Here is a 17,500-nt window from a genome sequence, read left to right on the forward strand (position 1 = left end):
TGCGCTAAAGACGGAAGGCAGACAGATAACAAAGCTCTGCTGTGCGATAGGCGTCGACAGACAGCTCATAATAACACATTCCTCCGCCCTGGTTTGGAATATTACACCCCAGCGACACACAGATCCATCGTTGCCTATAGCTTCTTACTGTACACGAATGAGTGATGTGACTGAGGCCTGCACATTAGTGCATAAGGCCCACACACAGGCTGAAAGGTGATGTGTGTCATACAGGTATGAACCATGGGATGTTAATGGTTAACCATTTAACCCATATATGTCAAACTCAAGGCCTGGGGGCCAAATCAGGCCCGTGAATGAATTATCTTTGGCCCGCGGGATGATATTTAATTACTTTAGAACTGGCCCGTAAGTTCTAATAGTATTCCCGCAGTTTGCAACTCCAGTACTGAGTCCATTCCTTTCAGTTGAATGGACGCAGATAGAGCCATAAGAAATTAACGCAACTCATTTGATTTACTTTCTCATTTTACTATATGAAAGCAGTGATTGGTGAGGATCATAGAACAGCAAACTGAGCTTTAATAATGCATTTTCTGTCTTTAATGCTTGCATTTATCTTCTTATTAAGGGATTTGATTTTTGAAGGAAAAGGAAATGTACTTTTCCTCTTTGCCTATACGTTTTCACTTGCACTGTTACTTAATTTTCATTTAATGATTAAAGTGCAATAATATAGGCGGTGTTAGGTCCAGGTTTAACATGTGCAATCATTTCAATACGTTTTAAATAAACATTGACCTCGACTTGTACCAATTTCTTTATTTTGGCTCACTGTTTATTTGAGTTTGACACCCCTGTAACTCTGCATCTCTCTGCTTGTCTCTCTCTCTCTCTCTCTCTCTCTCTCTCTCTCTCTTTCTTATCTCTCTCTCATCTCTCTCTCTGTCTCTCTCTCTCCATCCAGGCTCTGTATCCTCTGCTCACGTGTCTGCTGTGTGTGAGTCAGAAGCAGCTCTTCCTCAGCAGATGGCACGTCTTCCTCAACAACTGCCTGTCCAACCTCAAGGTCAGCCTCTGCTTCTGTGCTTTGACCCCCGCTTGTTGTTCAAGTGTCCATGGGGCACGTGGGATTATATCACCCATCAAGGCAGCCTGCCAGACATGGCAGCCCCAACCCCTTGCATCCAGCACCCCAAGCCAGTCGTCACTTTGAGTGGCAGTTGGGGCAAAAGCAGCAATATTTACTATTCTGTCCCTATCAGGATGCGACTCGAACAAAGCTGAGTCGGCTCAAGTGGACTTCGCAACACACACTGCCCTTCGAATCGCTCGCTTTAGCTTGCTCGGCAGGGCCTCGCGTGGGACAAGTTTGCTTGAGACGGCACGCCTCCGTCGTGGTCTAACACGATAGAGAGAGATATAATAAATTGTCCGCGGTTGCTGGAAAACAATTCTGGCAGAAGCCCATGACTGGTGATTTCTCCATTCTGCGTCCATGGGCAAGACACTCCATAAAGAAAAATAAAATGAGTATACAGAATGTACAACACAGATTTATTTTTCTCGTAAACTAACACCCTACTTGATCATACTACAGCGTCACACAAAGCAAGTTAGGATATGGAGATAAGAGGTTTCTGCAATTCTGCCCGATAGCAACGATATGGTCCAGGTGATCAGTCTATTGATCAGAACTACGGTCTAGCTGTTATGCTTAGCAACGGTCTGTTGTTCGTAGCAACGGTCTGTTTTTCGTAGCAGCTAGCGTTTTGCTATCCAAAAATAACATAATACTGTCTGTGATTGAGCAATCATAATTCAACCCTCCACAAAGCCATGTAATAAATGTAAGTATTTCTTGGAAAAAAAATATGTTGAGTGGCCAAAACAAAGATCAAATACATTTATAGTGTCAGTGATTGATTAGATGAAGTTCTCCCGAGGCTGTCTAGAGTTGGCGTTAATAAGTCAGATGTTCTATGCATGTGCGTGTGCGTGTTTGGGTGTGTTTATGTACTGTGCATGTATTCGCGGAAAGATGATCAAAATGAAGGAGTTTGAATTGGAATTCTTTAGCACACACGCACGTGCGTGCGCAGATCCTTATCTCGACACAAAGTGATCTATTTGAAGTATTATATTACTGCGCTGGCATGCACACAGTACCTTATGGGCTGCTATGAGATGAAGTTGTCTAATCATGTGATCTCGCCTGCGGGAGACAAATGCCATTCAGAGAATGTACTGTTCGTGTTGTTGGCATTAACACCCGTGTCTGCTGTGTCTGCTAAAGCTTCTCCTGGAAGTACTGCACACTATCTGTGTCATCTTGACATCGTACAGTAGATCTGTAAATGTACTTATTGTTCCTGCCTGGTGGCGTTATTAACAGCTCTGTGTGGTGTCTGCTGTCAAACGTTGAACTACTGAACCAGAATACTAAGCGAGCAGGTCTATAGGCCACATGAGCACTTTAAACCTTTGGGGACCATTTGAAAATCAACAAGATCTACAAGCTTGTAGATCTGTTAACCCTTTAAGTGCCTATCCCGAACAAAAAAAAAAAAATTTTTTTATTTGCTATTTTACTAACCCCGAGCTGCTTGGAGCAACGTGGGTGGTCCCGGCTCGCCCAGCGCTCACCAACGAGAGACGCTAGATGCTCCGACGATTTATTCCATTGAAAATGGTTTAAAATAAAGTTTAGACCCCCCCAATGTTCACCCAATGTTCATTGTAGGCGGCGCGACGTATTCCAGGGTGCCTATCCCGAACATGTCCGGGATATTTAATAAAATGAATTATTTTATCGGAGGCCTCAATGAAGCCCCGGTCTAGACGTCCATCCTTGGCCGGGACTTAGACTCGGCCATCCACGGGCCGTATTCGCGCTAACGGCCAAATCGCGCCGCCCACTCCAATAATAAATCACATCTTTAGACAGGATTTTCTCCGGATTGTGTCCCCAGACCCAAAGAGAAAGTTTTTTGTGGCTGAAATAGCTTTAGATCGGGCTTCTAAAGGGGTTAGCATTTTGGCTACGTGTCAGCTAGCTTCCTCCTCTCGACACCCATAGCATTGACTGGAGTGAAAACACAAGGCAGTTGGGAGAGGGTCGACGAAAGCTATAAAGAAGGTCTATGGAGAAATTTCTGGCACTCTAGCACCCCCTTGTGGCCGGATGGCACTGTATGAGAAAAAAAAAAAAAAAATATATATATATATATATATATATATATATACATTTTTCTGTGGACCTCCTGTAACCCCTTCAAGGACCCCTGGGAGTCCCCGGACCCCACTTTGAGAACCACTGCTATAGCACCCTTTTGACAGGGCCTTTAAAGAATAGGTGCTACTTTCAGTTCTCAAGTGTTAATTGGTCGTAATGTGAACAGTTGCGGCGTTGCTGTTGTCCCAGGGTCTGGAAAAGAGTGTTGGGCTGATTATTCTATGTTTCTTATGTGTGTTCTTACAGAACAAAGACCCCAAGATGGCACGCGTGGCTCTGGAGTCTCTGTACCGGCTGCTATGGGTCTATATGATCCGCATTAAGTGTGAGAGCAACACGGGAACACAGAGGTACACCGCACACGCACACACGTACAGTCGTACACGTCACAGACACATGCACAAACATGCATATTATGCACACACGCATCATAAACCCACGCACGTTTATTCTTTTCTAGGTGCAGGTTCAGGTCACCCAGGTCAAGTTAACCTCGCTTTTGTCGTTTGTTGTTTATTCATTTAATCTCCTAAAACCTGTTAGTTATCACTGTTTCATCTCATCTCTTTAACTGTGTCACTCTGCCTCATGCTATACTATTTTGCGTAGCACACAAAGAGTTTTATGTATAACAGCTTAAAGTCATTTTATTGGCTGATAGGCTCATTGGCTGACACTTGTTTAATTGAACATTCCATTAGTTTTATTAGTTTGTTTTATTGTTTTGACAGCTGAGGAAAGGTTTGGTGTGATCTGTGGAATAGCCTCAAATAGTGTCACATAATACATCTATAGTAGAGTAGGGACATACAGCAACAAGATTGATTGATTAATTGACTGATTGATTAATTGATTGATTGATTGTAATGTAATATTAAGTAATATATCTTTCCTCATCCCTTGTTTCATTCTCACTTCCTCTCCCTCCCTCTCTCTCTCCCTCCCTCTCTCTCTCTCTCTCTCTCTCTCTCTCTCTCTCTCTCTCTCTCTCTCTCTCTCTCTCTCTCCCTCTCTCTCTCTCTCTCTCTCTCTCTCTCTCTCTCTCTCTCTCTCTCTCTCTCTCTCTCTCTCCCTCTCTCTCTCTCCCTCTCTCTCTCTCTCTCTCTCTCTCTCTCTCTCTCTCTCTCTCTCTCTCCCTCTCTCTCTCCCTCCAGTCGTCTTACTTCCATCACGTCCACCCTGTTTCCTAAGGGCAGTCGTAGTGTTGTTCCCAGAGACATGCCCCTCAATATCTTTGTCAAGATCATCCAGTTCATTGCTCAGGTGTGTATGCACTCGCACACAAACACGCACGCACGCACACACACACGCACGCACGCACGCACGCACGCACGCACGCACGCACGCACGCACGCACGCACGTACGCACGCACGCACGCACGCACGCACGCACGCACGCACGCACGCACGCACGTACGCACGCACGCACACACACGCACACACGCACACACGCACACCCACTCACCAAACAAGATGTGTATGGGGCCTTTTGCCTTTATTGATAGTACAGTAGGTAGACAGAGAACAGGGAGAGAGATGGGGAGTGACATGCAGCAAAGTCTGGACCGTCGGGATCAGGACTCAAACCCGCATTGCGCTGTCAAGCATCAGAGCCTATGTGGTATGCTCCTGGACCGCTAGGCCATCGGGCGCCCACCACTCACCAAACATTTCATAATGAATACTATAGTATAATTTAGTATAAATACAGTAACATTTTTGGCATAATTCATCATTCAGAATTCACAAGCTACCATTCATTTTCGATGGAAGCCAGCCACACGAAGCTGACAAAGTGACATTGGACGTTTGTAGCTGCTACAAAATCTACGACGGCTACAAAGCTACAAAAACGCTGAGATGGTTTCAACTTCAGCTACAAAGATACAAGGCAAAAATATGCTGCATAGCTTTGTATCTTTTGTATCTGCCAGTGTGAAAGCAGTATGACTGTATGGTTCTATCTTCAGTGGAGAAGCTGACATCATTACACAAACCATTAGCAAGCAGTGTGTCAGCACAGTTTTGTATGCACTGTAGCCATGCACTGTGAAAGCACAGGATTATTAGGAATGTAGGTCATCATCATCAGACTATTTGGACACTTTCATTTCACCAGAGCCCATTATATAAAATGATTATGTTCCCTTTAATGTGTCTGTGAGAGCCCACACAGTGTGATGTAACAGTCCAGCGTAGCACTAAGACAGGCCTGCTTACAAGAGCTCAATGCAATCATCATTCATGTGCCCGGAGCTGTTAAGGTAGCTCTCCACCGAACAGACTACTGCAGATTACTGGCTGGCACAATGATCTGTTGGTTGGAAGGTGTGAAAAAAAGATGCTAGATGTTAATAGGTTAATTTCCACACCAACGCTGCATTCTCACACTATGATGGCTAGTTGGGCAACAGCTGACGAAGCGGGGCAGACGTTTGAAGTGACCGTCCCGCGTAATGACCAGGGTGAAATTATTCACAAGTCCAAGCCTATCGGTATTGCAACTAGAGTGGCGCACCGCTCGCCTGGCGTGGGCACTCGCTCAGGCATGCCCTGTCGAGGGACAAGTCCGTATCTGACCTCACACCTGCCTTCTTTAAAATGTTTTTACTGGTGTGTCAACCAGTAAAAACCAGGAGTGACAACGCACATCCTCTTTTATCCAAAGTTGCATGACACAGAAATACCAGGAACTGTGAAAAGCAACACGATGGGTCGTCAAAAGGGGGTTCCTGAACTTGTCATGTCAAACTTCTAGGTCTGATGTTGTCCCCACTTGTCACCATAGTATGACTTGAGAAATCTCTCTCGAAATAAATGATGATGTTGCATCTATACATTACGTTGACATGATATCGAATTGTGTTTTTCCGGAGAATATTGTCGTGTGAATGCAACTTGACACTCCACTGTTCCTGATGTTATGGACACACACACACACACACACACACACACACACACACACACACACACACACACACACACACACTCTCACACTCACACTCACACTCACACTCACACTCACACACACACACACACACACACACACACACACACACACACACACACAGTCACACGTGCGAACCTTATCTCCTAAGGCACCTTCTGTTCTGTCTGCTTCAGGAGAGGCTTGATTTTGCCATGAAGGAGATCATATTTGACCTGCTGAGTGTCGGGAAACCTGCCAAAGCCTTCAGTCTCAACCCAGAGGTATGGAACACACGCACACAGTGATGGCCCTATAGGCACGCTGGTTTAAGGAACATTCCATTTTTTATTAGTTTGTTTTATTATTATTTTGACAGCTGAGGATGGACCAGTACGGTGTGTTCTGTGGAACAGCACACACACTGTCACACGTGTCACATAATATTCATCTATACGTACAGTAGAATAGTACATTGACATGAGCTCAAACCAGGACATACAGCAACATACATCGTATTGATGAAGACCCATATTAGCAATATCATATAACAGTAAAGGAAACTATCTTGATGTTTTTATGTTCCAACATACAGTATGAGCACATGATTAATGTTATAACACGCGTGTGTGTATGTGTATGTGTGTGTGTGTGTGCGTGCGTGCGTGCGTGCGTGTGTGCGTGCGTGTGCATTTGCGTGTTTGTGTGTGCGTGCCACAGCGTATGAACATCGGCCTGCGTGCCTTCCTGGTGATCGCAGACGCTCTGCAGCAGAAGGACGGAGAGCCTCCCATGCCCAACACCGGCGCCACACTGCCTTCTGGGAACTCCCTGAAGAAGAAGAAGACCTACCTCAGCAAGACGCTCACTGAGGAGGAGGCCAAACTCATAGGTCTGTCTGCGTGTTTGTGAAGCCTTTGAATTTGAATCCTGAAACGATTCGGGCATACAAGGTTTCCACCCGACAGAGACGATATACAGTGTACAAGTTAAGAAAACATAAACGCCTATGAAGGGGCCACTGGTGTGACTAGATGTGAAGGCTGTGTTAGTTTGTTTTCGCCTGAAAACACTAACCACTTTCACCTTCAAATTGTTTAGCAAAATACTGAACACAGACGATCGACAGGCTCATAACGAGATCTGTTATATACTTTTAACACTCTTGTACAAAGTAGGGCAATCAATCACTCACAAAGAAAAACTTAAAACAAGGTTTCTGCCCAACAGCAACAATTATGTGCAAAGTACAAATTACATTTTGTGCAGGTTTGACCCAAATAGGAAAATGTAAAAGCTGTGTGTGTACAGTGTTGTGAGGCTAGCATTATTTACAGGTTGGCCTGGAAGTCAGGTCCTTGCTTGTGGCTCTGATAGCCTGAGGAAACGACATCTTTCTGTGTCTCTGACCTTGTGACAACAACAACACCAGGTGCTTTCCTGACAATGGCACCACAAACAGGGCTTGTGTTTTTCTCCTTCATGAATCTGCTCAAACACCTGACTGTGTATGAGTCCTGACCAGAATTGATAGATAGATAGATTCCATCCAAATTAATTCGAAGGTTTTTCCTTTGTCTGTCTCCCCCTGTCTTTGTGGGTCCCTATCTATTCTGTGTGTCTCTGTGTGTCCCTGTCTGGCTCTGTGTGTCCCTGTCTACCCTGTGTCCCCCTGCCTGTCTGCGCTGCAGGCATGTCATTGTACTACTCCCAGGTGCGTAAGGCCCTGGACAGCATCCTGAGACACCTGGACAAGGAGGTGGGACGCTCCATGATGCTCACCAACGTCCAGATGCTCAACAAGGAGCCAGAGGACATGATCACGTACGTCTCCACCAGTGTTGATTTTGTCAACTAAAACTATGACGAAAAATGTTTGTCGACTGCATTTTTTTCACTGACGAAAACGAAATAAAAACTAAGCTGTGATGACTAAAACTAAGACTAAATATAATTATTGACAATTTCGTCAACAAAATAAAAACTAGACTAAAACGTTAGGGAGGGACTAGTGGAGAAGAGAGTCATTTTATGTTTGGTTGCTCTCAGGTGCGCTGCGACGCGTTGTGAGCTTGTAGATCGGCTATTTTCAGCACACAACCAAGTGTAAAATCAGTCATTACGATGCCATCAAGGCCTGCCAAAATACATGATTGATTGATTGATTTTTCTTTATTTTAGTGTCATGCTTCCAAGGAAGCCCAGCCCATATGGACTTACAGGACACTTTTACATTTCATTTAACAAAAACAATTCACCGACATAACAATTCACACAAACAATGATCAAACACATAACCAGCTTTAACACTCAAGCTACTATTTGAAGAGCTGAGACTGTCTTCTACTCCAGGCTAGGGAAACAAAATGTGCCGTCTTAAAGACTTCATAATTAAACAACCATTCTAACTTCTGTCCATCATCTTCCCAGAACAGCTCAGGTTTTTGTTTTTGCATTACATCAAACAAAGGGACCCTCAAATCATCATATAGAGTACAATAAAACATGAAATGAAATTCATTTTCAACATCTTTCAGGTCACATACATTACATATCCTATTCTCTTCTGGTACAGCTGAGAACCTCCCCACCTCAATAGCTAGAGGTAGGATACCAGCTCTCAGCTGAGCACACAATGACCGTTGGTTTCTGGTTAAAAAGGATTTGACATAGGGCTCAGTACCAAAACAATGCTTAATCTGGACATATGATCTAAGTTTTGGCTTAGACCATATGTCGTTTGACCATTTCTCTTTGTGATTACAAAATATTTTTTGTTTCAACAGGTTAATGTTACAACAAAGCATATTAAGAAAAACATACGCCAGATCTGCCTCTCTGAGAATAGAAAAAACTCCCTTAGTCCATGGCCCATTGTGTGCCTTATCCCAGTTGAAGACCTTTTTTGTTAACCTACTCTCTGACATATTAATGAGGCGGTTCCACAAACGAATCACTTCTCCCTTTTGCCTGATCTCCATCGGTTCCCAACCCATATCTCCCTGGATCGCAAGAGAAGGGGCAAATGCATGTACCCCAAGGAAACACCTTATGGCTCTATTCTGGATAGAATTTACCTGTTTGACGTCCTTAAAACCCCAGACACCTGCTGCATAAACGAGTATAGGACAAACACATGCATCATAGAGCTGTGAGTATGTGGAATAACCAATATCTTTACAAAATTTCATTTTACTAATTATTGACCCAACAGCTCTACCCGCAGAGTCTGCCAATAGTGCAATTCCAGAATCATAAGACATAAATTCATCTAGTGTAAAGCCCAAGTACTTATATGCTTCAGTATAGTCCAAAGACAGGGTACCAAATGAGAAGTTCTGAAGAGATCTTACTGTGCCTTTTTTTCTAAAGTGCATAATCTGAGTTTTACTTTGATTAATCATAAGCCTCCATTTTGAGCACCAGAATTGAACAATATTCAGCATTTTCTGTAAAGCATCTCCAGACTCTGCCAGGAGGACTATATCATCTGCATAAAGTAAACAGCTTACAACAACATCATCCAACATGACCCCTAGACCGGAGTCTTTAATCTCCTGGACTAGATCATTAACAAAGATAGCAAATAAAGATGGAGATAAAACATCTCCCTGCTTCACTCCAAATGGTGTTGAAAACCAACCAGTAGTGAAGTCATTCACTTGAACAGATGCTACAGGAACCTCATATAATACTTTAATAGCTTTGTAAAATCTACCATCGACACCACTCTGGAGTAATTTAAAGAAAAGCAAATCTCTATTGACCCAATCAAAAGCCTTTTGAAAGTCTATAAAGCATGCATAGGTAGATTTCCCCTCTTCAATTCGTCCTTTAATCACTGTGGATACTGTATAGATATGATCAATACAGGCCCTGTGCTTCCTGAATCCATTCTGCTCATCAGCCAATATATCAGATTCCTCCAAATAATAAGAGAGCCTACTATTTAGAATACTAGAATATAGTTTGTAAACAGTACTCATGAGACTAATACCCCTATAATTTAGAGGGACCCTTGGATCATTCTTGGCAGATTTGGGAATCGGTTTAATGATAGACTTATACCAAAGGGAAGGAATAATACTATATTTAAAACATGTCTGAAATAAGCTAAACAAAACAGGCAATATCTTGGGAGCTTTAAGAACTTCATTATAAAGGCCCTCTATTCCAGCTGCTTCATACATTTTAGTCAACTAAATCAACTGTAGATTTAGTCACCTAAAATCTTATGATATTAGTCGACTAAAATTAGACTAAAACTAAAACTTTTCAGGTGACTAAATTATGACTAAAACTATATGACATTTTATTCAAAAGACTATGACTAAAACTAAATCAAAATTTGCTGTCAAAAACAACACTGGTCTCCACCACACCAGTGTTGACAGATTTTGCAAGGGAAATAAGAAACCTCACGGCCCGCCATGGGAATTGCTGCTCAAGTGCAATAAAAATGTAATATCTTAACCTCTCTCTCTCCTCTCTCCCTCCATGGCTCGCATCACAGCGGAGAGAGGAAGCCTAAGATCGATCTGTTCAGGACGTGCGTGGCGGCAATTCCTCGCATCCTCCCGGACGGCATGTCCAAGCCTGAGCTCATAGACCTGCTGTCACGGTGGGTCTCATCTGCCTGCTGTCCTCTCTAGTCTCTAATGATGTTATGCCTCTTTTATACTCGATGGACAGCAAGAACTGATAAACCACACTGACAACCTACCTTTTAAGGCCTCCCTGCCTGATTCTAATCCCCCTTTTCTACCTTTTATTTATCTATTCTTTCATTTGTGTTCTTAGTTTTTAATCTTTTAACAAGGTTTTTTTTTTTTAAAGCTATATACATTGTATGCATTATGAACTGCAAGCTACTGTTAAAGCACAATTTTGTCTTTTTAGTTTTGTCTCTTTTGGTGGTTAAAATATAGTATTGTGATGTGAACTGTAGAACTATACTGTACTACAGTGATTCTCAACCTGTGGTTCGGGACCCCCAGGCGGGTCCCCAAATTATTTTGGGGGGTCCCCAGATGATTAACTTAATGTGCAACATTGTTTTCTCTCTCAACAGTAAACAAACCAACATAAGTTTTAAGTGTATATAGGGTATCTCCACATTTCTAAAGTGACAATTTAATACATCTAAAATGGCAAATTCCCCAAATTGTCAAATATTAGAGGCAGAAACCGTGTTATACAAAATGTAATGCCTCAACTCTTAGCGCTCGTCAGGCTGGGGGGGGGGGTCCTCAGTTAAGGTTGAGAACCACTGCTGTACTACACAGACTCCATGATGCTATGATGATGATGATGATGAACCTGTTTCCTCTCCAGACTGACTGTTCACATGGACGACGAGCTCCGCCTCATTTCCCAGAATTCCCTACAGAGCCTGCTCCTAGACTTCTCTGATTGGAGGGAAGACGTGCTGTTTGGTTACACACACTTCCTGCTGAGAGAGGTACGTCCAAGACACACAGAAAGGGCCCGGGTCGCCGGCGGCGTAGCGGTCCGGGCACCCGAGGCTGCAATGCCAAGCCTGACAGCGCGTCACGGGTTCGAACTAGGGGTATCGGCGGTTAACCGGTTAATCGATTTTGCGAAGATTGATGATAAAACACAACACAAGAATGCACATCCCTCGTTGTCAACATCAGTGTTGTCAAATCAAATTAATGCGAGACACCCGGTCAGAGAGCAGTGGCAGACTTGAAACTACCGTGAAACTAACGCCGTGGAGCAGAGCAGAGCAGAGCTAACCGTGAAACGAAACTTCGCCAAACTTCGGCAGAAAAGACGATTTGACAGCCAACTCCCAAGATAATAGCCAAAGATGTTAGTATGCCAAGGTACTATATTAGTGTTGTTGTGGTGAAAGTTTTCCGTGAGGTGTTAAACTGTGCCCTGTCGCGGAACGACAGTGTGACGAGAAGAGAGAGTGCGCTGCTGAGGTAACCGGAACAATCGCCCCAAAACACACTCGCCCCCAGTGTTTTATGTGTAGGAGTACATGAAGGATTTGATCCCAGTGGCGGGGGCAATCATGTTTTGGGGCGCATTTTGCACCCTCATTTCAACAGTGCAGCAAAAAATGTTGAAAAAATTAATACAAATTATTAAAAAACCTAAATTAATCGGTTAATGCTGACGGCTAACCGGTTACTAAATTAACCGTTAGTGACATCCCTGGTTCGAACACTGTTCCTGACGACCTTTGCTGCCCTTCACTCTCCCCATTTCCTGCCAGTCTACTGTCCTATCAATAATGGCATAAAAGCCCAAAAAGAAATCTTTAAAAAATATAATTCATTATAATTTATAAAAAGAAATGTATCCCACGATTTTGCAACCCATTTTTACCCAGTGCCAATTGCCTATGTAATCCTGGGCTCTGCTCTCCCTCTGCGTGCCTGGGGAGACAACGGACTGACCTCATGCTTCCTTCAATGCATGAGTAGTCCAAGTTGTTTCTTTTCACCTGACAGGGGGATTTAAATAACTAAACCGAACTAAATATTGGACCGATCGCCACAAGCCACACAATCTTCCCAACATTTTGACACTAAAATGGCTTTTTTTCAAAGATGAGTAAAAAGAAATGTTGTACTTTTTCCACCACTGCTAAACACCTGACCTGGGTTGTATTGTGTGTCTCAGGTCCAGGACACCCACCAGGGCTTGCAGGACGGCTCGGTCAAGCTGCTCCTCCAGCTGCTCACCCAGTGGAGACTACAGCTTCAGGGCAAGGCCAGAGGAGGGACTGAGGTAAACCTTTGATTCATGTACAGTAGCACATTTTCAATGAGTGACGATAATAACATCCTCAGTCATTGGGTTCATTGACTTTATTAGGAACCCCATTAGCTGGTGCATATATATATATATTATAGTTTTATATTATGTTTTGATACCGTTTTGATAAAGCGATAAAGTGATTTTTGTAAGTTTGCATCCTGGGAGAGATTTTGGGGTCTCAAGCTGAACATGTTTTAGCAACCGCCTGGTCTAGACAGACCAGACATATTAGGCCCTATCTGAGGATGCAAGGCCAGGTTTATACTGGATAAGACAAGTTAAATGGCTTGTGGTGGCTGATGGCTCTGGATATTTATGATCATCCATCATCAGCATGAATGATGCTCTGTGTGTGTTTGTGTGTGTGTGTGTGTGTGTGTGTGTGTGTGTGTGTGTGTGTGTGTGTGTGTGTGTGTGTGTGTGCGCGTGCGTGTGTGCGTGCGTGCCACTAGAAATGTCAGGAGGTGTTGAGCCAAGTGGCTTACATGCTGCGAGAGACGTTACAAATTGCACAGCGGCTGTCTTCCCATTAGAAATGAGGCTAACCACTTAAACCCCAGCATCCATATTGTGGGGAAGGAAGGCTTTTGCAGAAAACAGCGGAACGACAAGCTCACAACGCAACCTGTTATGAGCTTGTAGATCTGCTATTTTTGTCATAATGTTCTCCCCCAGATAATAGGCACGCTGGGGTTCACGTGGTTAAAGGTGAAATGAAACAACTCCAGGGGACAGTCGGGTCGGGCTTTGATTTAATTCACCTTCAGCATGTTTAATGTTACTGCCCACCTCGTTCAGTTCAATTACAGCTTTATGGTCCGCAAAGCAATCTACTGTAACTCTGACTGTGTAAATGTGGTTTACTGTTATTATCAATGTGTCATGTTTGTTTGTATCCAATCTAATTGCTGTCTGGTTCTTTTATTCTCTTCACTCTCTCTCTCTCTCTCTCTCTCTCTCTCTCTCTCTCTCTCTCTCTCTCTCTCTCTCTTTCTCTGTATAGTTTCATTGTTTGACAGGACAATTATCAGTGCGTGTTGGATTCATGTCGATTTGTGTTTTCAGATATTTAACCACTTGAACCATCAATACTTAGTGAACTTGACCATTCACTCTGTACCGAGTCTGCTTTTTGGAGCGGTGAAAGCGCTCCCAATGAACAGGTATATCCGTGGGTATGTGGCTGGCTGGCTGGCTGGCTGGCTGGGTGGCTGGCTGGCCCTGTCCGTAGCCTGGGCAATACCTTGAGTGGCCACACACAACACACTAGTTAAAGGAGGGGCGCTGTTTTGTGCAGGCCAGGCACACTCACCACTCACTCACAGGCACAGTTTACACTCACTCACTCACTCACATAGGGTACAGCTGCTCAAATTCACCGCTCCACTTCGAACCGAGGTTTGATTTTTCCCCAATACACCAAAGCTCTTAGCCAAAAATAGAAGATCTACAAGCTCACAACACCTTGCAGCGCAAGGCATTGTTGTGAGCTTGTAGATCTTCTATTCCTGTAGTAACTCTTTCTGTAGTAACTCTGAGGACCCCTAGGGGTCCCGGACCCCCTGCTGAAGACCCTTGGTCTATAAAGATGATTCTCCTCCTATCATCCACCAGACCAGTCCCAGGCTGTCAGAGCGCACTCCGCACTGCTCGGTGCTGCATGCGGTGGAGGGTCTGGCCCTGTTGCTGCTGTGCTCCTGCCAGACCAGCACCAGGAAGCTCGCGGTGTGCGTCCTCAGAGAGATCCGCTGTCTCTTCACTGCTCTGGGACACGCAGAGGTACAGTACTGGTACCAGTCACTTCTGATGAGTAGCGGTATGCAGGCTGTTTAAACAGAGACTGTTCACTCCAGCTGTTTTCCTGTTCGCTCTAGACCGGATATGCATATTACAAAGAGAATTGGACAGCGTATCAAACAAAGTCCAAAAGTCTTTATTATACGATTTAAACTGTTTCAAACTGAACATATTAACAACAGTGAACTTAAGTAAAGTATTTTTTCCTCCCATTTTATCGTCTCTGATTTGCCTTTTGTGAAAAGAGCTTTGCGCCGCATTTCGAGCTTGTGGATCTGCTACTTTTGATGCTTTTGCGTGATGCTGTAGTATGATCAAGTAGGAGCATTAATTTATGAAGAAACACAAAAAGTTTGAAGCACGCAGATAGCTCAGATCTTTGCCTACGTTCTTAGCTAGGCCTCGACCCGACCCGATACGCGGTTTTCCGGAACCGGCGCGAAAGTGTATATACATTTTGAAACAGACATGAGTGTGAATTCATTACGTGTGTGTGTGTGTGTGTGTGTGTGTGTGTGTGTGTGTGTGTGTGTGTGTGTGTGTGTGTGTGTGTGTGTGTGTGTGTGTGTGTGTGTGTGTGTGCGTGTGTGTGTGTGTGTGTGCACACGTGCGTGCGTGCGTGCGTCCTCCAGGATGATGACAAACCAATGATAGAGATCATGGACCAGCTGAGCCCAGCAGTGATGGACAGCTTTGTGCACGTGGCCCACTCTGACTCTGTGAGCACCCGGTTACTGTGTGTGTGTGTGTGCGTGCGTGCGTGCGTGCGCATGTTCTTGTTGGGTGTGTTCCTGTTTAAAATACATTAAGTAGCACTCTCACAGTATGTTAGTGCTGTTATATATTGTATAACGGGTACACATTATTGTGTATCATTATTTTATGCTTTAACTATTGAAAAATAGCAGATATACAAGCTCACAGCGCTGCACCGAGTGCCGCGCTACGAGCTTGTAGATCTGCTATTTTTGAAAAATCGTGAACATTAGAATTTTGACCCGATTCTATAAGTGTTTTTGAAAAACCCATGTTTCTATGTCAGCAATCTGGCTATAGCCATCGTCAAAGAAAAGGTCCTTTTCACTTAAATGGAGCTCAGTTGGTCTGTTCTTGAGAGACTACTATGTCAGTCGTTCTCAAACCTTTTCATGTGAAGGACCCCCAAAATGATATTTATTTGGCCACTGACCCCCATCTCAAAATATTTAGTTCCAGGGACCACCCAGAAGCAAAATTTGAGTTACAAGTGTTCGCTTTGAAAATACACAAGATTTGCACACATTTTCACAACTTTTTCAAAAATAGTAGATCTACAAGCTTGCAGCCGCTGTGAGCTTGTATATCTGCTATTTTTCACTGGTTAAAGCATTCAATAATTCTAGGCCTAAATGGGTTAAACTCCTCCTCTCCCCTCCAGGCCACCCTGCCCATGAACCACCACGTGGACCTGCAGTGGCTGGTGGAGTGGACGGCCCGGCTGGTGAGCAGCGCGTACGACGTGAAGAGCCCCAGCCACGTGTGGATCTTCGCCCAGTGCGTCAAGGACCCCTGGGTGCTGTGCCTGCACAGCTTCCTGCGCCAGGAGCACCTGCCCAAGCACTGCCCCACCGCCCTGGGCTACGCCTGGCCCTACGCCTTCACACGCCTCCAGCTGCTGCTGCCCCTGGTCGACCCTAAGTACGACACACACACACGCACACACACAACACAACACAACACGTCATGCGTGGCCTCATCACCATGCTGGCTTGTGGTGAACATTTTTGTTATTGCGACCGTAGGTCGTATTTGGTATGAAAACCTGTAGATCATGTCTGTCCGTCTGTGTGTCACTCCTCATGTCACGCTCCATATATGGCCAAGATCCCTGATGTCATCAATATTAAGCCCATATCTGGGAATGCCCATATATGGTTCGTGCATCAGTCACGCTTCATGTCTCGCTCCATATATTGCCAAGATCCCTGATGTCATCAATATTAAGCCCATATCTGGGAATGCCCATATATGGTCCGTGCGTCAGTTACGCCCCATGTCACGCCTCATGTCTAGCTCCATATATGGCTAAGATCCCTGATGTCATCAATATTAAGCCATATCTGGGAAAGCCCATATGTGGACATATTGTGTCAGTCTCTGTTGTTTGAATTGCGAGGTCGCTTCTCACCCTTAGGGCGTCTAACTGGTTGTTGTTAATTATTTTTTTGCCACGGACATGCAAATGACAATGTCAATAATATTACCAGAAACACATGGAGGGCTAAGGGTTTCCTTGAATGTGGTCTGAGTTATGGGGGTCCTTGAAAAGTCTAAAAAGTCTGTACCAGTGGACTCCTAATGTGCCATAGTGTCACAGTAAATCAGTGTCATGTGTTCTGAAGTAAACCTGGAGACTGACATTCAGTAACAGGATAGGCTGGCCGAGCCCGGATGTTCTATGACCCAGAAGGCTGGGGATACGAGCCACTGAATCTCAGCGGCCAATAGCATTTGTTCACCGATCTCTGTTTTTTTCTGGAGCTGGCCAGAGCTCTTAATTGTTCCCTTTGAACTTCAAAGGGGTTGTGAACTGAGGTAATTGATTGTGCCATAAAAGTGTCAAGAGTTTGTTAGTTATCTCTCTTATCAATGAAAGCATCAAAGACAACTAGAAATACTGTTCCTACGAAACAGTGTGGGCTTGCTCGTGACTATATTCTGCAGCGTGCTAACTGTCATGTGAAGCTCAACCAATACTCCAGCTAACACCACTCCCAGATTTTCCGCACCTCATTGGCTAAGGGCCC

At 44.3% G+C, this 17,500-nt stretch overlaps 1 protein-coding gene across 1 annotated transcript in view; it reads left to right on the top strand.

Annotated features, from left to right (window-relative positions):
* The window catches only part of fryb (furry homolog b), a gene marked incomplete at its 3' end in the record, with an annotated part of 132,656 nt that overhangs the window by 48,921 nt on the left and 66,235 nt on the right, over nucleotides 1–17,500 (top strand). Inside the window, exons 11-22 of the mRNA XM_080748498.1 lie at nucleotides 929–1,030; nucleotides 3,443–3,546; nucleotides 4,351–4,459; nucleotides 6,320–6,406; nucleotides 6,843–7,014; nucleotides 7,814–7,946; nucleotides 10,636–10,743; nucleotides 11,457–11,583; nucleotides 12,780–12,887; nucleotides 14,532–14,696; nucleotides 15,347–15,433; nucleotides 16,132–16,391. Of these exons, the coding sequence (XP_080604624.1) occupies nucleotides 929–1,030; nucleotides 3,443–3,546; nucleotides 4,351–4,459; nucleotides 6,320–6,406; nucleotides 6,843–7,014; nucleotides 7,814–7,946; nucleotides 10,636–10,743; nucleotides 11,457–11,583; nucleotides 12,780–12,887; nucleotides 14,532–14,696; nucleotides 15,347–15,433; nucleotides 16,132–16,391 (1,562 nt within the window). The remainder of the gene's footprint in view (nucleotides 1–928; nucleotides 1,031–3,442; nucleotides 3,547–4,350; nucleotides 4,460–6,319; nucleotides 6,407–6,842; nucleotides 7,015–7,813; nucleotides 7,947–10,635; nucleotides 10,744–11,456; nucleotides 11,584–12,779; nucleotides 12,888–14,531; nucleotides 14,697–15,346; nucleotides 15,434–16,131; nucleotides 16,392–17,500) is intronic.

The sequence above is a fragment of the Nannobrachium achirus genome (genome assembly GCF_963921795.1).
Source record: "Nannobrachium achirus genome assembly, chromosome: 19".
In the NCBI taxonomy this organism is placed as follows: Eukaryota; Metazoa; Chordata; class Actinopteri; order Myctophiformes; family Myctophidae; genus Nannobrachium; species Nannobrachium achirus.